Here is a 23,433-nt window from a genome sequence, read left to right on the forward strand (position 1 = left end):
ATTTGAAAAATGACACTGTCAGAATGCAACATTCAGATTTGTTTTTAACTAATTGGTTTTTACTCTGAATCTGGGCCAAGCAATGTTTCAGTTTTGATGTATTAGACATGGCATTACATTAGATTTCCTTTTGCAAATTATGTGTTATTTAAAAATCACTATCTTAAGACTTGTTCAGTACACTCTTTAAGGCACATAACAGAAGAATTTGCGATGTCCAATGTGTTGTGTTTAAAGATAAAGGAGAGAAATCAAGATTTAAAATCCACAGCTCAGAATACATTTGTCAAATAATAGATCTTATGATACATTTAAGTACCACAACAACTTATAATTTAAAACCAACCAATGCATTATCTGCATCCAATCTCCTTCATTTACAGACTAATTACTGAAATCCTGAGTTTGTTCCAGAAACAGTGGATCAATAGGATGTCAAATTCGTGAAGCTCCTCTTCTATGGCTTATTTTAGAAATTCCAATGATTCCAGATGATTTATACATGTTTAGAGGTGGGGGATGGGGATTAACTCCTTGTTAAACTCTTTGTGGGTTGGTTTGCATGTGTGCTATGTGTTTAAGCTGTGCTTTTAATCCCATTTAATATTCAACTCACATGATAAACAGTTTTCAGCAATGCCAGTAAACATATGTGTGTACATTTGTTTTAGCCATGTACTGCAGTTCTTAAACCATCTTGACAAAGAATTGTAAAACCTTGAAGTTCTTGTCCAAGCATAGCTTTCATAAACCTCTATTCTGTCTTTAGAATTTGGAATGATCGGAGAGCATACAATAAAAAGTCAGCGGCCAAGATCAGTTCATGAGACACAGGTCCCTCAGGAGCAAGCTGATTCTGCTAAATTTATGGCACAAACTGGTAATACACTAGTTATATTTTTTCTTTTTTGTTAAATAAAGTTAATTTCATCTAAGGCACTGCATGCTTTCTCTCTGTAATGCACTTTTTCGTGACAATGCTTTCGTCATTTTGTTTTTTCTTTTTTTATTGTCGTCACCAGTTAAAGTCCATATATAAAAAGTAAAAGCTGACACGTTTGAGTAAAGATAAATATGGTGTTCACCTCAATTTATTAACTTTGAATCAGGGATTTAATTGGGGTTTCTAGTTTCACTTTGTTTAATTATAACACATTTAAAATGAGTTTACTGATATATTATTTATTTTTCCCGAAAGCATTAAAACATTAAACTGATGGGCAAACTAGACCCCTGAGGCTTGATGCTTTAATGACTTCCTGGAAGAATTGTTCCATTAAAAGCTAAACCATTTGGGAGAGAAATAACACTGCACACCAATGAACAATATACAGTAAAGCTGCTTCAGTGAAGTACCCAATATGCAAAGCCAAAATATGTACATATTTAAATTGTTTTAATAATCTGATCTAATTAATTAAAATTTAGTATAAAAAATAATCAAAACCAACTAAGAAAGAAACAATCACCCTTGACAGTACGACTTATTTGTACTGTACGAGATATTTGGAACTTTTTTGTCCAGCTTATAACAATGTTATGAGTGACACACACAGTACATGCATGAAAGCTTTGCAAACAGGGCACCCTTATAATGCATTGATACAGTGATTGGTCACATTTTAGAAACTCATATGTTCCATCAGCTTCCCACTTGAAAACAAAATATGGCAAAATTAACATTCTGAAATATTAGACTTTTAACGGAACTATTAAGATGTATTGTCAATTTCAATAAGTGATGTTTTCTCTTTTTTTGGATTGTTGATTAAGATTGTTAGTTACAGTAAGTTTCATTCTTCCAGTAGTATTAAGATCAAGATCTTTAACAGTTCTGGGGTAGAGCTGCCATGACTATTTGCTTTTTAGTCATCGCTTTGACAGCTGTAAAACTGTGGTCATGACAGGTTTTTCCCTTTTAAGTTCCAAAAGGATGTTTTTTTTTCACCAAATCTCTTTTCACATGACATCCTTCATTTCATATTACGTAGCAGAGTTGAGCTGTTAGCTATTATTTGCCTTGTTTGAAGCATTTATTAATATGCCTTTCAGTTCATTTTCTGTTCTGATTTTTACTAATTTACTGTTTCCGTCTAACTTCATATAATAAATTGATCCACATTTCAGTCTGGTGCAGTCTAATTTATAACCAGCTAAATAAAGTTAGAGCTTTGATCTCTTTTAGATTGAGTCATTTTGCCCTCCAGCCTTTTTATTTCAGAAGCAGCTTGGTAACTCAATGCTTTATAAAGCTTCATAAGATTTCAATTAAATGTGAATGTATTCAGAGCTGAAATTACAAATAGAACTTAATTTATGAGTGCTGCACTGGGCAATGCATGTCACTTTATGCATATGAAACCTATGCATGAAAGGTGAATTTCATTTTTTAAAATGTCCAACGAATAGCATTGCCCAGACCTCAGACAGGAAATCTGTAGTAATGACATATCTAATTACATTATCTAACACACTGGAATCTTTGGTGACTACCATGACATTTTTCACCTAGAATTAAAGGGAAGAATAACTGGGTTGTGTGTATTAGAGAATAAATTGCTGCAGTCTCATGCAGTCACCAAATATTTCTTGTTATGAGTTCATTTTTTTTCTATTGCTTTTTTTATTGTGTACGTAATTACATGACATTCAAGCTATGAGTTATTAAAATAGGTGTTGTTGGGACTAGTGGGTAAAACATTGGGTTTTCAGTTCTCATGAAGCATCAGTTCTCCCTTTATTCAGCATTTCAGTTTCCTAATAAAAATGAGTGGATTTTTAAGCCCATTTCAAAAGGGATATTAGTGTATGAATTATATACATATTCATTTAACTGAGGTTGTTCTTCTGCTGACAGCACACTCTAAGATCTGACTGCAACAGGATGTTATATAAAATATATAATCTGCTTTGTTAATGAAAAGAGATAATTGGTATTCATTTAGAATTATTTACACTTACACTTTCTGTTGCACTTAGAGAATGTCTTGTTAATGCTAAGTTCTTCATCGTAGCCACAGAAAGTGTAATTCCAGTGTAGAGGGAGGACTTTCCAGTATATATTCATACAGTATATTGTATGACCTCTACACACTTTCCACCATCCATTTGTGTAACAATTGAGGAATATAATACTGATGGTGAAAAAAACTTTACATTTTATATTTTGGGTACTTCTATATTTTTTGTTTTTATTTTCTCAATATACATCCATGATAGTCTACAGTAATTCTTACATTCTGCAACGGTAAATCAATTCAAATTGCTCCTGTCCTGCTGAATATAATGGAGGATTTTTTCTCTTTTCTTTCTTTTTACTGATTAAACTGGTGACTGAGTTTGAGAAATTAGGTCAGATGAAACAGGTGTTTTGTGATCGGTTGATCATGTAGTAATCAGCTCCACTATGTTAATGGTGGTTCGTTTTGCTGTTGGTTCATGTGACTTTCTAGAATTTACCATAAACTAACATTAGCTGTTTCATTTTTAACTATTCAGTGTCCTCTTGCATGTGGTCTACATTTTATGTTTGTTTTGTTTTTTGGCTTTTTTGGTATTTCTTATTTATATTATTAATTGCCAAAACCACTTTGGTTGTTACTGCAGGACAAAGAGTCATAATACGTTTCAGTATTCTCTACGTAAGTGTATGATGTACTGTATAACAATTAGAAATGTTGCAAAGCAGCCTTAGAAATATTCTCAGTAAACCTGAACAAGAAGAGTGCAGCTGATCTGTGGCAGGTTGGCTAGGCATGCAGCACCTTACTGTCTCTTCCTCTCAGAGCGCGTAGCATGCTGCTCTTGCTGTGGTGTCTGATTAATTGGTGTCGCCCTTCTCCCACGCAGGTGTCTCTGGTGCAGAGGAGTGGTCCCAGTGGAGCTCATGCTCAGTTACATGCGGTCAAGGGTCGCAGGTGCGAACAAGAACTTGTGTCTCACCTTACGGAACACACTGCAGCGGCCCTTTAAGAGAATCAAGGGTTTGCAATAACACTGCCCTCTGTCCAGGTAGTGTTAGCAGCAGATGGTTGAATGTTACATCATTCTGTGTTACTAATGAGAGGAAATAATATGCCAATGATTTAATGTTTTTCTTTTTAATTCCTTTGTTTTGTCTTTACCCCGGTATGTTTTGTATTCTTATTCTTATTATTATGCTATTTAAAAATTCCCTGCTTCAGTTCTTTGTTTTCCTTCTATTGTTTTTCTTTTGTAGAATGATTGGATTTCATCTTCATCAAACCGCTGTTTCAGAATCTGTGCCATATCTCTTAATGCTGTGCTCTGAGCTTTCTGGCATCACTGTTTAAAGCGCTGAATGGGGATTCTGCTATATTGATTAGACCCATTGTACCTGCTTAGGTAGGCTGGTGCCAAGAGAGGAATTCTGTCTCCTCTAGCAATAAGTGTGGGATCATCTCTCATATGTCCTTTTTAACCTTACCTCTCCTAATCTCAGATGTGATTGAGGGTCCTAGCAAGACAAGAGTAAATGTTTCATAAATGTACAGTTCTTTTTATGCTTGTGTGTGTGCGCATTGATATATGTGAGAGTGTTTAACAATTTATCTGTTTCAGGAGTCTCAGAGAAAACTACTGGTTTGGTTGCCATTTTGTATCCTGCTTAAAACAACGGCACCCATTCGCTTGCTTTCCTTTCCCGCAACCTCTTTTCAGACCTCAATAAAATAAAAAAAGGGGGTTCATTAAATTAATTGAAAATTATTATCAAGGCATAGGAGGAATATCATTTTTACTGGGAAGGAAATAGGAGAGTGACAAACATTTCCCTCTCACGAGGTTAGCTTTGCAGCACTTAAGAAACAGTGTCCAATTTACCCTTAGGAATGTTTACCGCGGTGAATTTATTATAGAAGATGCACACAGTTTTGTGGTTATACACTGCATTACTTTAAACCGCTTTATCAACCTTTCACTATAGTTACCTATGCGTATACCCTGCCTTCACGCTGCAACGCAGTAAAACTTTCTAATGAATGTTAGAAACTATATTTTATGATATATCTTGATATTCCAATGTGCAGTACAGCAGAGTACAGTAGAGGCATGATATCATTCGCATTCATAGCCAAATTAAGGTGAAAATACAGTAGACATATGGAGTGCATGGCAAACCTTCATAAGGGCATGTGTTTCCTGTATTTTCAAATAATAATAACTTTGGAATTCTGTAATATTTCAGTAGGGAACTGGCCCTTTGCATGTGCTACAGAGATGCTCTTTTGAGCTGTCCCACTGGGTCATGTCTTTACAGGAATTCTAAATAATTCCTTTGAAATTTTCTCATAAAAAAGACACTCCGGGTGAGGTTTCCTTAACTATAATACTAGTTGTCTTATTTTCACATTGTCCAGTTATTTAAAGAATTCAAGATGCATTATTTATTATACCATCCCCAATGTTCTTTTGTGTTTTAAAAGCAAGAAAAACAGTGACAAATTATTAAAGCCAAAACCTGAAGACATCAGTAAAATATTTTGTAGTAGTTTCAGTAAAATGTATTATTGTCTCATTGAGTCTTTTTATGATTGTTGACTTCTGGAATCTTGAAACAGAATCTAAGCATCATTTTTTAAGTAGAATATGTTAAACATGTTTATTTATAAGGTAATACAGATGATCACAACACATTAGAAAACATTATTAGACGAATACAACATATAAAATGTGTTTGTGTTTGTCATGCAAACTGTAAATCTCTCCAATAGATCGTATAAATATACTCACTTCATGCCCAATGGGCCTTGGAACTTTTCATCTTGTCTCATTTCTTCATTTGTTCTTCAGCCTGTTCATATTTCCAGTTCTATGGATCTTGAGCCATAGAAAGGGGGTTTGTTAATCTTATAATTAATCATAAAAACTACAGCAGATGTTTAGATTGCTTGTTTCATGTTTCTGAAGTTTGTATTATTCATATGTCTGGAAGCTTTTCAGATAGTGATGCAGATTGAGGTTCTTACAGCTCTTTCTGGGAGAGAGAATTAGTTTTCTTTTAACCTCAGCTAAATGCTATTCCACTGGTTTGCGTTATATTTAGTGAATGAAGTGTTGCACATAAGAATCTAGTAGGATATAGTGGCAGGTTAATCAAAGCTTGTGAATCTAAAAACAGTGCTCTGACGCTTAAAAGTGAAGAGGGTTAACACATGACAAGCAATCCCCTGCATTGCATCACAAAACAATCTTACAGGCTACAATAGTTGTTTGAAAGCTGGAATAAAAAAAAATAATAAAGCATCATTTGAAATTACTTGTCATGCTCTACTGTTCTGGTAGTGCTGTATGTAGTTTTAATCATTGTATAGAAATAACGATATGGAAAAACGTTAACATTATCTTAGTATCCTTTCCTGCAGCCTGTAATATGTGCCTGGGGAGGCATCAGTGACAGGCTGAAATGACTGCAAGCATCGTTTACAGACCTTCTAACTTTATCCATACAGTCTGCTAAAAAATGCCTCATGCTTTCTCCCAATCCTGATATGAGAAACAGCAAACTCCATAGTACAACTATTGCAAAGTGAACACAGAAAAAACATTGAACTTTTGTTTGTGCTATGGAAACTATTTTACATTAACAAAGGAGTCCCGTTAATTTCTGGATTTATACATTGTCCGTTTATTGAACAGTGGAGAAGTTAATACTAAAACCAAGACCATGATGATTAGGATTTTGCAGTGACAAGAGTGCAGCATCAGGCCTTAGGATATGGAGAACCGTTTCAAACATTTTCAAATGCACCACATATTCTGTCACTTTGTATATTAATTTATTCTGGATTTGTCAATAGTTTTGCAAAATCATTTTTTTTTCTTTTTGTTAAAATAGATCAAACCATGTTAAATCTCATATTGTCAGATGAAAAACAAATATTTTTGTATTTTCTAGCTTTTACTGTACATATAAAGTGCCAAGTTTGTTTTTTATGTTCTTTAGTAAAAATACAATATAAACTGACCTTTGTTGTGTAGGTCCCTGTTGTCTATCATTTCTTAGAATTTTAGAATATTTTTGGGTGGGAGTTAAGAGCAACAGAGCAATGTTTAATGGTGTGAATATTGCTTAGCTCTTTATCGAATCATGATGCTACGTAAGACACAAATGTCTTACAACTTGTCATTCCTCCCTTTTGCACACATTATCAAAGTTAGCAGCCACGCACCCATCGTCCCTGTAGCATTATGATTGTACAAAGCTAATTAAATTTCATGTAACCCGATCTTTTTGTGATCTCATCATATTTTAACATGTTATTTCTTAGAGATTAAGCAATAATAGCTAAATTTTCTATTTCCAGCTTTAAAAACTATGGATCTTATAGGATGATAAACCTTAATATAGTAGTTTTAAATCTTAATTCAGGATTGTCAGCGTCTTAAAAAGAAAGGGGTGGGTTTGGCAACAGAAAAAAAGTAATTACTCAACTCCTTTTATGTATGGTAAGTTTCTATAAGAACAAGGAGATTTTTTTACCCTAATTAATACTGTTTGTGGAAATCATTTTTTTTTTCATGATGCGATTTGAATATCAGTAATGCAAATTCACAGTAAAGGTCAGAACAGGCCACCTTCTACTTACACTGGTGACCTGGTAATATCTTATTTTATTATTCCTGAATTCAGAGTAAAATCAAGCCTGATTGTGTTACAAAGTACAGTGTGCAAGAACATACCATATAGGATAAGCAGAGAAAATTGCGCTAGAGGAGTTTACAGTCCCAGTGCTATAGATAAGTCAACACTGTAACATCGTGGTGTTTTGACTAAGACCTTAAACTGGTATCGTTGATAAGGCACGAACAGCATATGAACTGAATCAGTCCTAAAGTAGCCCAAGGAAGTAAGCACACGGTGAAAGAGGATCGTCCTTGGTTTTATTTCTCTGGGGTTCTGGTCTTACTTCAGAGATGCACTTGGCAGAGAAATTACATGATCCTGTTTTCATTTCCCAGACGTATACTGGCAATTACAGCAGTGCAATCAGGAACTCCACATGTTCGCAGTAGTCTTGTTATAAGCCTGGGGTTTTTTGTGCTCTTGGCAAGCCACACAGTCTTGTTTGGGTAATCATGATCCTATTTGTGAATGAAACCCATCCCTCAAGCCGTAACTGTAAGGTCTGCTCGTGTCTGTTTGCAGTGCATGGGGTTTGGGAAGAATGGTCTCCCTGGAGTTTGTGCTCATTCACGTGCGGCAGAGGCCAGCGGACGAGAACGAGGTCATGTATTCCGCCCCAGTACGGGGGCCGAGCTTGTGATGGGCCGGAAACACAGACCAAACTGTGCAACATAGCGCTGTGTCCAGGTTTGTATCTGCGGTTCTTCTCTTTTCCCTGCGGAGCTGTGCTTTTCTCAGATGTGTGGAACAGAGAGAGGAACAACAGCTATGCATGATCTGTTTTTATCTTTTCAGACTAAAACGTTGTTTTAATCTTGGCAAAATACTTTCATTAATAAGATTATTGAGTTTTAATAATACATTGTTAATATCAGTATGCTTTAAATGTTAAAATGCTTGTATGAATTTAATATTTAAATGACTACCAGTGAATGGTTTAAGCAATATTGTACACATTTTGTACAGCAAAAAAAAGTCTAATACTTTGATCACTTGAAATCAAAGAGAAGATGGTTGGGTTGTTGAGATTCCTGTGATACTAATTATAGTTGTAGCTGGAATCCAGTTTTGCTACACAAACGTTAGGCCTAATAATCTTAATAATAATAAGGATATGACACCCCTCTTGAACATCCTAGACCACAACCATTCAGCTGGGCATTCACTAGATGCCCAAGACTAGAATCCTTTTTTTCAATACATCCTTCTGGTAGGGGTCGGGCAGTTGTGTTGACCTCTGATCCTGGAGGACCTTCAAAGTCTCTTTGAAGCAGCAGCTTTTGAGATCTTAGCAGGTCAGAGTTATCAGGCTTATTGCATTTAGAAAGCAAGCCCAGGACTTGGAAGCAGTCAGTAAAGAGATGTAGGAGTGATGCCATAGTACTATCAGTATTAGAAAGAAAGTTTATCATTTAAGCCTGCCAGAAAACTGCAGAAATCTACCAGACAGTTACTACTCCAAAAGTGTATTATAAATGCCAGTCTATTTTTTGCCCTTTTTTTTAGAAATGGAATATTGAGCGTTTTACACATTAATTTAAATCCAATACTGCAGCTCTAGGATTTTTTCTTTAAGAATTTACTTCACAAATTTCTAAAATTCATTAACCACATAAGAGACTTTAGCATTCCATCTTTTTTCCGTCTGGATTTCTTTCTCTTGTCAGCAATTTAAAGGATTTATTCAGAGATACTGTACCTCATATTGAAATATTGAAATGTTCCAGCAGCGGCATCAGTCGTGCTATTTTAAGTACCAGCAGCCCGCAGACCTGTAAGTCGTTTTAGGAGGATGGCAGGGACAGATGAAAGGCTGTGAGCTGCAACAGTAACTTGTTCTTTCCCCGTCTGTTTGCCTCCCTCCTGTAACTCCTCTTGGCCGCAGTGGATGGCCAGTGGCAGGAGTGGAGCCAGTGGACCGAGTGCTCAGTGACCTGCTCCAACGGGACTCAGCAGAGGAGCCGCCAGTGCTCAGCGGCGGCACACGGCGGCTCGGAGTGTCGCGGCCACTGGGCCGAGAGCAGGGAGTGCGCTAACCCAGACTGCACCGGTACGCCAGGCCCCAGCGCTTCCTGCACGGGACACCGCCCTGCGTGGCACTCAGTGGGAAGCCCACACACTGCAGTCCTGGCACTTCTGTTACCAAACCAGTGAATCTAGGTTTTGTTTGCATTTCAACACTTTCATTCTTATTATCTAATGAAGTGTTATATCAGTTTAGCATGTCTTTCAGGTCAGTGAACACCTCTTTATATTTTATCAATCACTCCTACAAAGGCATATCAAAGCGACAAGACCTGTAACCCTTCTAGAATATTTGCCTGTGGAACTGACTGTTCATTTACAGTGTAAAAATAATGTAACACTGGTCTTCCTTTCGTTTTTTCCTCTTTTCCTTTCTTCACACTGCATAGCTTGCTTTGTTTCAACAGCAATGTCCAAGAGTTATTTGGTTTAAACCTATGCAGTGGTTACATATTGAGAAAACATATTTTTTTTTACATTTTCTAAAACAATAGCAGGGTCAGTCCTTGCATGGAGGACTGTAACAGTGATAGATATGCTCATGGATCTAGATAGCTTGCTTTTCCTTCTTGCTTGATGGTGGTACTGCTGGGACAAGGACATTCAATTTACAGTACAGAGGAAGGACAACATCTGTTTTTTATGCAGAATTTTTACAGTATTCATTACAAGATAATAAAAAAGCTACAGTGCTTTATTATAAAAAACTTTAAATGTATAAAATTAGTTCAACAAACTTATATAGCACTCTAAGACAACCTGAGAAATTGAGAAAATATTTTCCAACCAAAAACCTAGTTTAAATTGTGAAACAACTATACATTTATTAAAGAGTTACAATATATCCCTAAATAGCGTGTAGCTATGAAAAAAATTAAACCCACAGTTCCCCTGAAATTTGGTAATAATACAACATAATTGTAATAACATTGGTTTCCAGCAGTTGTCCTGCAGAATTACAGGTTCTTATGCTTTCAAATGTTAGCTAGTTAATTGAACAGAGACTTGCCTAAAACCAGATTACAGGCATCTCTGGTTACTGATTGAAGATCAGTAAAGTTGAAGATGTCTGCAAGCACTGAAAGAAATGGTTCTCCAGCACTAGAGCTGGCATTTACTTGGTGCACATTCTGTAGTACATACAGTACTGTACTTCCAAGACCATATAATTATTTTTTTAAAACGGGACACTGGAGAAATTGATTTTCAGTATTTAGCAAGATTACCCCAGCACTGGTATTTGTTTGAATAAATGGTAATCGGTGCAGTACACTGTGATTGTTTATGCAGCAGCGTCTGTGATGATCCAGCCAAGAGGAGTGGTCTAATGCGTGCTTGTTCTCCAGCCAACGGGCAGTGGAACCCCTGGGGGCACTGGAGTGGGTGCTCCAAGTCCTGCGATGGGGGCTGGCAGAGGCGGAGCAGGGTCTGTCAGGGAGCCGCGATCACAGGGCAGCAGTGCGAGGGCACCGGGGAAGAAGTGCGCAGGTGCAGCGAGCAGCGTTGCCCAGGTATCCCTGGACCAGCTCTTAACAATCAGTTATCTTTGAGTTGGCAGAGACTGTGGAACCAAAGCCTAATGAAACAGTTGCAATTAGCTTTTGTTTTTAGCAGCCCACAATTTTTGCTTGGGATTATTAATGTCTACAGCAGTGTATTTCACACCTATGTTGAGAAAACAGGCTGGTACAGGGCCTCCATACATATGAAAGGGTGGCTGTGCAATGAGGCTCCTTCTCTTTTGTCTGTTTGAAAAGATTCATTGCTGTCAGCTAGTGATGACATTGATTTTTCTACTTAGTTATTGTCTCCATGGAGATTCCTACTATTACCTTGGTGAGGTTCACAGTGAGGAATGGTCACCTTTACATCTTTGTACAGCACAGTTAGAATTTGCTTTAAGCTAGGAAGGATAACATTTTAGGTCTGAGTGAAACTGGATAGGATTTGATGATCTACAGTATAATGAAAATGCAGTAGTTGCTTTCAATATGTAAAAGACGTTAAAAAGCAGAAAACAAATTACTGTATGGGAAAGATAGTTTCTTCTCACTCATTTACATAGGTGATTAAAATGAACAGTACATTTGTATGAATGTATTTTTATAGATTCATTATGCTTTCAGTCAAGCAGACTATTTGGAAAAATCACTGCTTCATTGGAGGTAGTCCACTTGCATAAGGGCAGGTATTGGACAACTCACCTCACATTTCTTATTGGGAGCCCAATTTTCACTCATCTTTAGCAAAATCAGTGTAGAATCTGAGTCCTATTTAAGTCATCAACAATACAGTAACTACTTTATTTTATCCAAAATTCATTGATGCCATAATCAATTTTACAAATAATTCTGAAAATATTAAAGACTATAATCTAAATTGTTATATAAAAGAATGTTGGCCCTGTTGTTTTTAACATTTTTTATTGATACAAGGCCATCTATCAACAACAGTGTGAAGCCTATAAATTTCACGTCTTCATTTTTACAGCACCGTATGAGATATGCCCAGAAGATTACGCAGCATCCATGGTGTGGAGACGAACCCCTTCAGGAGAACTGGCATTTAACAGGTGTCCATCAAATGCAACAGGTAAAGCATCAGCAGTTGATAAGCATAGAGGACAAGAGGCTGGGAATACTAATGTCAAACTCAGAGGCACACAGACCATTCTCCATTGAAAATCAACAATGAAGATGACACATTTTAATTTTAAACAGCAATCTGTGTACTTTCATCTGTCTTGTACTGTTAAAGGACTCAGATCATCAATCAAGCAGTCAACTAATGTGCTCCTGAACTTTGTAGAAACCAAAACATTACCAGGACTTCTTTCCTCAAGAGAAAGGCTTGGGTAGCAGGTTCCATTCATAACTTCTGCAAACAGATCCAAGGTCTGTGTATCCCAAATCTCTGCTCCTAAGCCTGACATACTCAAGTCATCTTCTACATTACTGTTACATCGTATTTGAAATCCAATATGCATATAAAATATTACAAGCAAAAATTAAGTGTTAACATTAAAAACATTAATTTATAAACACATTTGAAGTGCTTCTGCCATTATTCTAATTTTAGATTTGATTTACAATGCCTTTGTCCCTAAATATTAACTAACATCTTAAAATGTGTTTCAGACACATAACCAAACACATCATACCATTTTCTTTACTAAAAAAATAACGGATATTGCAGTTAAAACCTCTTTTAAATGTGCTGTAACTAAATATATCCCGACATCTGCAAAATGAGATCACCCCTACCGCCTGAAAATCATCTTTAACAGCACAACAAAAGGAGAACACTGATGTGACACTGACTGGGATGCGACAATGCTGTAATTACAGCTCCGCATTGGACAATAAGTGACGGGACCCCCCTCTCGCGGCGCTCTGCTGTGTGGTCTCAGTGTGATGCTCCATGCGGAGGTGTGCTCTTGTGTCTGTCTTTGTGCTCCACAGGCACCACTAGTAGACGCTGCTCTCTCGATCACCGCGGAGTGGCCTTCTGGGAGCAGCCCAGCTACGCCAGATGCATAACAAATGAATACAGATCCTTGCAGCAATCAGTAGGTGCAAAGTCAGCTTCCTTGCTCTGGCTCTGTCTTGCAGGGTGCAATAAATTACGCCATCCTGTGTAGCAAAGATTAACGGTTTTAAATAATGAACCAAATTAAAACACTAATATTGCAGTTTTCCATAGGTAATTGATTTTGTTGGAGCCACAAGATCCTCATTCATATAGTTTATATTGTAATTTATGATGTTATTTTTCCTCATTTTAATTCCAAGTCCATTTTTTATTTTGAAAGCTTTTCTGATCTCTAGTATTATGATATGATTATATTTGTAATGTGTTATTTCTGTGTTTTGGGAATTAAATAAATTAAACCTTTTTTGAGTGACACCCATAGATAATCTAAGCAGAAGGTGATTCCTTTGTTAATGGAAAGGGACCTGTGCTTTAAATGTAGCATTTGACTTTTAAAACAGAACCAATTAATCCCTATTTGTCAGCCTCAATAGATAATACATACATTATACTGTCAATGTGGTCTAAATCAATGGTTAAATACCTGTACACAGAGGTATTCAGCATCAGTCCTGCCATTGAAATTGATCTGTTCTTTACATGACTGAAAACATCAAGTGATGTAATCTGTGTGCAGTTACAACCTTTTGGTTGGTTTGGATGTTCAGAAATTGTTGAATTCCATCCCTCCACTTTTATTAAACTTAGAAGGCTGTGGTGAGGCAAGCCTAGCGCAGAAGGCACAGGGCGTCATTAGTAATGGGGTATCAGTCCAGTGCATGGCATATACACACACTCACTCATACACACTGACAAAGGACAATTTAGGAGACATGATTAAATTGTACTGTATTCTTTGGACTGAAGAGGGTAACCGTAGTACCTAGGAAATCATGAGAGCCCACGTGCCATAGGCAAGTCTCAAATCCAGGACCCAAAAGCTGTGGAGCAGTAGTGCTACCACGACCCCTCCAGGTGAATATTTTCACCACAAAATGTACTCTATTTGTGTGTTCAGAAAACAGCCCTAATCCTCCCCCAGTGGTAGGGGTTAGGGAAGAACACGCTTTGTTCTGCCTAATAATGCTGTACATGAGCTACACACTTTGCAGGGTTTTTGCTATGCAGCCTAGACACCCCCCCTCCTTTATATTCATCAGGCTGAATTATATTTGCAGTCAGTGCTTGGTTATGGTACTCTGAAACATGGGGTTGCGGAGGATCTGCCACCAGAGTAATTTAGTAACTCCTAATAGCCAGCCATTTTGGGGCATCACTAATCATGTGCAGCAGATGATATACTGTAACATAAGGTTACAAATAAGAGAAGTCAATTTGGCTAATCTAACTCTTTTGCCAATTAGCAGCTACTTTCTGAAGGTATTACCCAATGTTTTCTTAAAAGAAGTTTAATCCCTAAAAACATAGCTTTTAAAAGGTCTTTTAGTACTCAAGTTTTGTAATTCAGTGCGTAAATGTACAGAGCATTCTGTGCCTTTCTAGATAATTTTACATTTGTACATTTTAACATAACATCCCTTGATTTAAGTTCTATTTTTTTTAATGCTGGTACTCCCCAATTTACAGCATGTAAATCCAATGAGTAATGGAAATGTACCATTCAAGAGTGTGTTCCAACTGCATGTAACACTCTACAGTTGGCTATATGGAATGTCATTTACCGGGTGCTTCCCAGTTCCCAGTTTTCTGTGCAGTTTCTTCAATTTGCAGATACTCATATTTTGATATAATACTGCCTACACTAGAATCTAGGTCATTGATATGAATTAAGAAGAGCAGTGGATCTAGTATAGATCCCTGTGGTACTCCACTAACTGCATCAACCAAATTGGAGCTTTCACCCTTTATCTCTATTTTCTGTTTTTATGCATTGGACAATTTCCTACTCAAAATGTGTACTAACATGATACCTACTGCCCACAATTTAATTATTTATTTTTTATGATGAACTCTATTCAGAGAAAAATTGAACATACAGTACCATGTCATGTGCTGTATCAATATTATTGCTGTGGTTTCTAGTATGTAAACTATCCCCTAGAATCATAGTACTTTACAAATAATCCTCTAGTGTAGGATCATTTGTAAAGCACAATGTCTCTCTCACACCTGAAGAAGGCTCCACGGCCGAAACGTTTTTTTTTTTTCTTTTTTTCAGCATGGAATAAACCTATTACTTGTTCCTTTGCATACTCTAGCGTAGCTGTAATGATCAATTCCTTAATCTCACCACTTCTACCACAGCAATGTGAATCCCATGTGTATGCCAGAGCTGCTATTAAGCAAATATGAGCTTTCACACCCTAACCAGAATAGAAGCTCCAACACTTGTCACACTCTATGTTTATATGTTTAAGGTCAAGACTTAGACCTTGAAATGACAGTGTTCATCTAGTTTAGTGTATCTTTCAGCTGGTGTACTGCCTTGTACTTGAACAAGCCCTAAATTCTTCAACGTTCCTTCACTTCAGGATTATATTATGACATTGAAGCAATGTCTGCCACATGTTAACATATAACTCTGTTTATTATAGATTAAGGGGTACCTCGCCAAGGGACAGAGGATGTTGGCAGGTGATGGAATGTCTCAGGTGACCAAAACCCTCTTGGATTTGACCCAGAGAAGAAATTTCTATGCTGGCGACCTTCTGTCCTCTGTGGAGATCCTCCGGAATGTTACAGATACATTTAAAAGAGCCAATTATGTCCCATCCTCTGATGATGTGCAGGTAAGCATGCCATTGTCAAGAGGCAAGAAAAAAAACTTAATCTCCTGAGACAGAAGTTCCTTATAAAAGGAAAGTGGATTTTAGTGAAATGTCAGATGTCATTGCATATAGGTCATAAATGGTTTGAAGAATGTGGCTTTCTTCATCTTCCGTCTTCATTTCTTTTATTTAAAAAGGAGTCAGTGACATTTTTTGTTCTATGCAGGCATTTTACTGCAGGTTTTTTCTGCAGAGGAATTACCACCAGAGGGAGCAAACACATACATGGTGAAAGCAAGACAAACTCAAGGGAGAGCTTCAACTCTTAATTGTTTGATGTGACTTGTGTCAAAGAAGCATCCCCTGATTTTTTTAAATATTTCAGTGATCTACAATAGTTCATAGTGCGAGCAGATTTATATTGTAAAATATTTTCCTTGATGTGGTTACACATATTGTATAATATTCACAGCATGTTTGGATGTTCCAAGAATATAAATAAAATAAATGATGACTAGTTTCTCAGAATGTAATATTTTTTCCAGTCGAATAAGTTAGCATACATTTAAGTTCATTTTTGCTGTCCTCCCATGTCCCTTAATTGTCTTTTTAAGATTTCAGAATTTGATTATTAGTGCTTTATTCTTGTACATCCTAAGGAAATTCTCAATGACAGATGCCTGTCGTTCCTCATTTTAAAATTGGTCCAGGTCCACTCATGTCTGTAATAATGCAACATTACATCCAAACGATTATTTAAAAAAACTGCTTAGCTGCACCCACTGAGACTTCAACTTTTGACTTGTGTGACCGGATTTTAAGAACTGCAGTGATTTATCTCATGGGTTAAAAACTCTTGAGGTGTTTCTGTCTATGAGGCATCATCCAGCAAGTCATCTCTTATGTGTAGCAAGACTCTCCTGGGTCCATCTGAAGCAGCAGAAAAATATTTTATTCAGCAGAGAGCATTCAGACAAGAGGTATCCCTGGAGAACAGCTTGACGCATCTCCTATTGTTTGTTGGAATCCAACAACAATGCAGGGAGGATTATTGATTTGCTTTATTCCTAAATGGTCTTTTGTGATGCTTAAAATAGGTCCCATAGACATTACTGCTTCACAAGCATATCTGTTTTGAGATTGCTTACAAAAGCTGCACTTTTTTCTCCTCTTGAAATTCAGAAGTGTAACTTGTTCTCTCTGGGCAGTGTGACTAGGTCTTATTATTCCAGACAGCTCCCTCCACCCACCCCACACCCAGCTGTCAAGGGATACGCTGATGAAAGCACATTTAGTGCAGTTGGAGCACACCTCAGTGCACAAATAATACTATAACAGCAATTAAGTGCTGCACACCTGTGGTCATATAATTATTATTTCAAGGAGAAAAAGGAAGACAATTAATGACACACCTCAAAATGTGGTTATTTACAGCATGTTACTTACTACAATGTTGTCAATTTCTTTGCCACAGAACTTTTTTCAAATTATCAGTAATCTTTTGGAGGAAGAAAACAAGGAGAAATGGGAAGATGCCCAACAGGTATGACAAATTTAATGTTTTTCCATTATTCTTTGATATTATCGATCGCTATTGAATTTGGATATCAATACCGAAAACATATTCATGTTCAAAATGTTTAATGGTTTATTGGAAATATTTGATTACTACAGCCCTTTTTAAAATGCATATAAAAATGTTGATTTAACTATTATTTAAAATAGGCACTTTTTGCAAATTTGCATTATATGAACTACATACCTAAACAAAGGACACATTACATTAATTCAAGGCTTAAGCATTCACCTGAACAAACCAAAGATGTCTGTAGCTGAAAGTCTGTAAAACTGGAATTTGTCACATATCTCAAATAAGCTCTGTTCTAGGTACAGCTTTGCCATGTTTTGAAGCTTTAGAAACTGTGCATTAGTCCAGGACAGGGAAAATTAAATCCCTGGATGTGAATTTCTCTTAGCCTAAATACCCCTGGGATCCACAAGGGGGCAGCAGCATCGTCACAGCTGATTATTAGTTGCATTACAGCTCTCAGTACTGAAGATTCGCCATTGCTCAGCAACAATCGCTCAAAACCTTGGCACTGACATTTTTCACATTCTTTTCATATTTTCAAAGAGATTCACAATTTGTCAAACTCAGAAGCTTAATGTTTGAATCATGTATTCTGCAAATTAACATTACATCTGCAACACCTCTAATGAATTTTAGGTAGTTTATAAATAAACTCCCTACAATTTTAAAATTCCATTCGGAACTTGGCATCTGTTAATGTTTTTTTAAAATGACGAGTTGAAAACCTTTCTTTTTTAAAACAACAGAATGACCATTCTTAGTTATACCCTTCCAGTTTAGAAGACAAGATTAAGTTTTTCACATCTCGACTGTCAGCTATGAGCTCTAAGGTGCCACACAGGGGAGAAGGAGAAAGCGTAGGCAGGCACCTCTGTCTCACATCTTGTAACACGTTGCAGGCAACACAGCCCCGTGCGGACCGTTCAGTGCTGATTGCAGGAGAGGCCAGGGAGCCTGCAGGCCTTGCTGTGTCGCTAGGGACCATGGTGACCAATCCCAGTGGCCCTCCGTTGGGAATCCCGGTCACAGCTGCCTAGTGACGTGACCCAGGCTTGAACCTGCGGTCACAGAGCTCACCCTGAACTTGGGCGAGAGCTTTGGTTGTTTGAGCGACTGGTTGGCCTTCAGAAGTCTTCTTGATCTATTGTTTCTTTACAGTATATGGGAGTATCTCGCTTCTTCTTCTCATGCTCTAAAACTATGTAATCAAATGAGGTAAATATACGGGATCTGTAGTGCCACATTCATATGACATTTGAGATAGCTTTGATCAGGCTTGGGGTACTGATATCACAGAAGTTTAGAGCTTTGACTTTTAAGACAATAACATAACAATGTATCTGGGACACAGAAACTGCACATAGTCCTAATATTGGCAGACCGTCTTAAAATAGCCAACAGATTAAAAAAAACACACATTGTAGGTATCTGCTGCATGTGTGTGCTGTACTTTTCTTAAAGCACACATTAAACCAAGGAACTGAAAGAATATTCCAAATACAATGTGCATGTACAGATGTCACATCTGTTAAGCCCTTAGAAATGTGTGCAAAACCAAGGCATTTGTTGCAGAATCTCTCCATTTCATATCCTGAACAGCTGTGTCGGTAATTGCCAGGGGTTCAAGTGTGTTGTCATAGACATTTCCCATTATTCACAGTTCAGAAGCCCTTTCTTTTGCTCTACAAACTGAAAAAATACAATTCAGACCCTGAGCATCCTAGAGAGCAAGGAGAGAGAGGCTATCAACAGCTTCTTCGTCTTACAAAGTGCGACAAAAAAGTTAAACATTCATTAGTGGTGGATTTCTCTATGGATGTGGGACCATCAGGTTAAACTATTCTTACCCTTATAGGTGACGACATTGGATTTCAGCCAGTTTTTCCAATAATTTTTATACTTGTCCTTTTCGTCCTTTTCTTTCATTACAATACTATTCAGCGCTCTTGCGGTGAGGTACATATATCACTGTCTGTACGGAGATGTCCACTGAATAACTTTAGGAGAGTATAATACCAATGTCACATGGGAGCTAAAGTGCTGTTCTAGTGGTGGTCTTGCTACCGCCTCCTTCTGCAGACTTTACCCATTAAAGGGCTATTCTTATGAGAGTATAAAAGTATTCTGTTACCATGGCAAGTTATTTGATAAGAATTGTACGCAGTTCAGTCTCTCAGTGCCTGAAGGGCAATATGATACATTATTCTTCCAAAAAGAGCATACTGCCTGCTGCCTGTGTGAAACTTTTATGGTACACTCCAATAACAGAGCACAGGGCTAAGAGAAGATTTGCCGATGTTTAGTTTCAGTTTACACATACAGTATTGTGAAAGTTAGAGTATACTTTCTAAACATGAGACTATTTATACTCACAACAAAACATATATGAGTGTTAATAATTGAATGACTCCTGAAAGTTTTACTTTGCTCTAAATTGCATCGTGCAGTGTAGTGTCATTTGAACACTCATTAATTTTAAAAACAAGGGCAAGAAGGGCTGCCTTTTAGTCAGGCTAGAGGTATTATGTTTTTATTTTATTTTCCCATAGACCTTGTTTTGTACTGAAGAATACAAGCTTCAAAAACATCAGCTCTACTATGTGTTAAGAGCTTACATAAAAGCATCTGAGACTGAACATAAAGTAGGCAGGTGAGAGGTAAAACCCTGTGTCTGTGGTTCTCTAAAGTATGTTGCGAATTAGCCTGATGATTTTTGAACGGTATACAAACGCTCTAATAATACTAGGGCAAACGTTTTGGCTAGCATTATGTAGTAAGCAGTATAATCTACACATTAACAAATAAATAAGCAAACAATAATCTTAAAGGGGAATCACATCACTATTTTTACATTTCAAGGAATCAGCTTAATTCTTCATAAAGAATCAGCATTGAAGAGTTCTTTTCAAACCACAGTGAAAGTACAAAGAAGATAGATTTTTCCTGTTTTCCTATGAAGCAGTGAGATCACCCAGTCAAGTGTTCTCGTGTCATTGGTTGCTTTTATGGGCAAAAATGGTAGCAATGGCACCTGGTTGAGTACAAGATTTGGTTCAGTATCAGAAATCAAAATATATTTCATATTACAAACTGTCAGGCTTCATAACCATGTAAACTCTTCTTTAACATATCGACCTTGAGACAGTTTGCTGACAAATACTACTTGCTTGTTAACTCTGCTTGCAGATCATGTTGGAACATTTCTGCAGTTGGAATAACTTGCACTTATTTTCTCATAAATTGAGAAAGAGACCAAGACCAAGATTCCATTTTTGTTCTCAAATGACTAGTGAGCAGGAAAGGTTGATTTTATGTCACAATTCTGGCGAACTCTCGATCTCGCCTGTGGCAAGACCAGCGGTTTGCGACAACATGGCAATTTTGTGCAGAATCTGGAATTTGTAAACGTTTGAGATACCATCAATTAATATATTTTGTTACATAGACTTAATAACCAGTCTGAGGAATTAGGATTGTAGTTCCCTTTAAGAAGTGCATGAAAAAAAACTGCAGAAAGGTGCCAGTGACAGTAAATTATAAGTGAAATGAAATGACGACTGTGATAAAAACTTCAGGATCTCAATATATATGAAATGAGATAGATGATCAATTCTGCTGAATAAAGGTCTTCTTAATGTGTGTGCCAATGTGTAGCATTAGGGGAGCCAAAGAATTCTGCTGATGAGTTTCTTCATACAGTACATTGTAAAGTCTAATGTTTGTCTTAGTTTAAACCTTGTATTTTAAAATAATTGCATTTTAGCATCGTGCCTTTGGATTTATTGAAAGATGGCTGCCCTTATCATGGAGGTTATTATTTCTACAAAGATCTTTTGATGTGCTCTGACACACGTTCTTGATAGCTGAAGTACCTTCTGAAAATAGTCGCCTGATCATAACAAAGCTGTCAGTCATTTTTTGTTTGGTTCCATTTATATTATTTTTGTGAAACATGATTTAGACATTTAAATGATGTACAAAAACAGAACAAAAAGAGAACTAAACAATACAAGACACCCCCCACGCACAATTTATCAGTAATCACCTCTGAGGTTCTCACAAAGTACCCCTTAAATATACCACAGAGTAAGAATATGAGTGCAGCTGCACTTCAATCCTTCCATGCAACCCCCTGGCACCACGTGTCTGAGCAATTGAGAGCTGTATATAAATCATATAGAGTGGTAGCAGGCTCCCCACAGAAACCCAGCATCTTGGTAAGAGCAATCAACCAGCTCCTTCCACGCCGCTGTGTAATGTCCAGATAGGCATTATAATTTAGCATGAGTGAGAGGCGAGAACAAGGAATGTGCTTGTTTACAAGGACACACTGGAAACTAACTAAACACGTTTTCTTAGCTTAAACGCATCCAGACTCTTCCACAATAAATAAAATGGTGCCCAGAGCATACATAAAAGATTAGGAACACGTTTCATATGATAGCATCTGAATTAAATTAAGTGCACTCTGTGATACAAAATTCTGTGAATTTGATGTCTAGAGTGATACAGTGGCACAGAGGTTAGCTTTTCAGTGCTGGGGCCCTGGGTTCCATTCCAGGTCTGGGGTTCTTTCTGTGTGGAGTTTGTATGTTCACCCTATGGGTGCTCCAGTTTCATCCCACAGTCCAAAACACATCTTGATAGGTTTCTGGGCTTTTGTATCACACCTGAAGAAGGCTCCACAGCATGGAATAAACCTTTACTTGTTCCTTTGCAGCCTACGCATACTGACACCGCTACCTACTTGACGACTAGTATTTTTGGAATCCAAATTTATATTTCAAATTCCTTTGTTTTGCCCCTGCAATCCGGCAGATTATGCATTGGTTGGCAAGACATTCTTGCTCCCCAGGTGACAACAGAAGCACACATTGCAGAGTGGAGATGTGTGCAACAAGGAGAGAGGAGTCAGGTACCTTGTACTGAGATTGCAAGTCCTAGAATGAGTGAAGGCCATTCTCATTAAAAATCTTGGCTAAAATATGAATTCCTTTATTTCTCCAATGTGGAAAAGTGAAAAAGGAATTGCCTGAGTTTATGATTCACAAACAAGAATGTTGTGAATCTTTCCACTAAACAAATATAATCTCCAGTGTCTAAGGGTAACACCAATAATGTATATACTATACCTTGAAGTGTATATATGGGGAGAAACTAGACTTTCTTCACGTACAGAAGATGTCAAAGCAGAGCAGTATCAGGACGAAAACCAAACAGTGATAATTTATCAAATTATTAATATGTCTTGGCTGAGCCCCTCAATGCTGCAGAATGGAGAATACACCTTTGCTGGGGTTCTGTATGAATTCAGAGATTGTGGTGTGCAATCTATCCCACTAACCTAATGGAGAAGGAAGAGGAATCACACAACTTAAAAAGCAGCGAGCGCGTTCTTTTCATTATGGAGACACATGAAGCTTGTCCAGTTAGCAACTACCCGTTTCGAAGAAGCACTGCTGCCTGTTAACACCACTGCTGAAGGCTAATAAAAATATAACTCTATTAATATATCAAGAAATTTCCACGTCAGCTCATCAAAACCCTTTTTTTTGTGTCCAAAAAAAGAGCAACACAAGGAGAGACAATGTGCACAGAAGTAGGGTCTGTATAACACAGTTAAACACACAAATGTTACCAGACAAACACCCTGCGAAAAATATCTATGATCATGGTGTGCTAATTTAATCGTTCAGGCCCCCGGCTGGGATGATAACACCTTAGGATACAGCTTGGCATTAAAGTAAATCAGAGACATAAGACAGTTGCTCTCTTCAAAATATGAAATCTTTATCTTTTTTTAAACAAAGTAAAGATGTAAGAGCAGTATTAACATCCCTTAGAAAAGAGCCTTCCACAGATGTCATACAGTAGATATATCATCAAGCACAAGAGGAGCTAATTGGGGCCAA

General features: G+C 37.3%; 1 protein-coding gene across 3 annotated transcripts in view; it reads left to right on the forward strand.

Moving 5' to 3' along the window:
* Positions 1-23,433, forward strand: part of adgrb3 (adhesion G protein-coupled receptor B3) — a 181,879-nt gene that overhangs the window by 73,043 nt on the left and 85,403 nt on the right. Inside the window, exons 3-11 of one of the 3 annotated variants that reach the window (XM_006638700.3) lie at positions 770-880; positions 3,850-4,011; positions 8,168-8,332; positions 9,531-9,695; positions 11,017-11,181; positions 12,161-12,262; positions 13,132-13,238; positions 15,757-15,951; positions 17,405-17,473. In XM_006638700.3, the coding sequence (XP_006638763.2) occupies positions 770-880; positions 3,850-4,011; positions 8,168-8,332; positions 9,531-9,695; positions 11,017-11,181; positions 12,161-12,262; positions 13,132-13,238; positions 15,757-15,951; positions 17,405-17,473 (1,241 nt within the window). The remainder of the gene's footprint in view (positions 1-769; positions 881-3,849; positions 4,012-8,167; positions 8,333-9,530; positions 9,696-11,016; positions 11,182-12,160; positions 12,263-13,131; positions 13,239-15,756; positions 15,952-17,404; positions 17,474-23,433) is intronic. The other 2 variants (XM_015362907.2, XM_015362908.2) reach the window with 2 other exon arrangements.

Source organism: Lepisosteus oculatus, chromosome 17, assembly GCF_040954835.1.
Source record: "Lepisosteus oculatus isolate fLepOcu1 chromosome 17, fLepOcu1.hap2, whole genome shotgun sequence".
In the NCBI taxonomy this organism is placed as follows: Eukaryota; Metazoa; Chordata; class Actinopteri; order Semionotiformes; family Lepisosteidae; genus Lepisosteus; species Lepisosteus oculatus.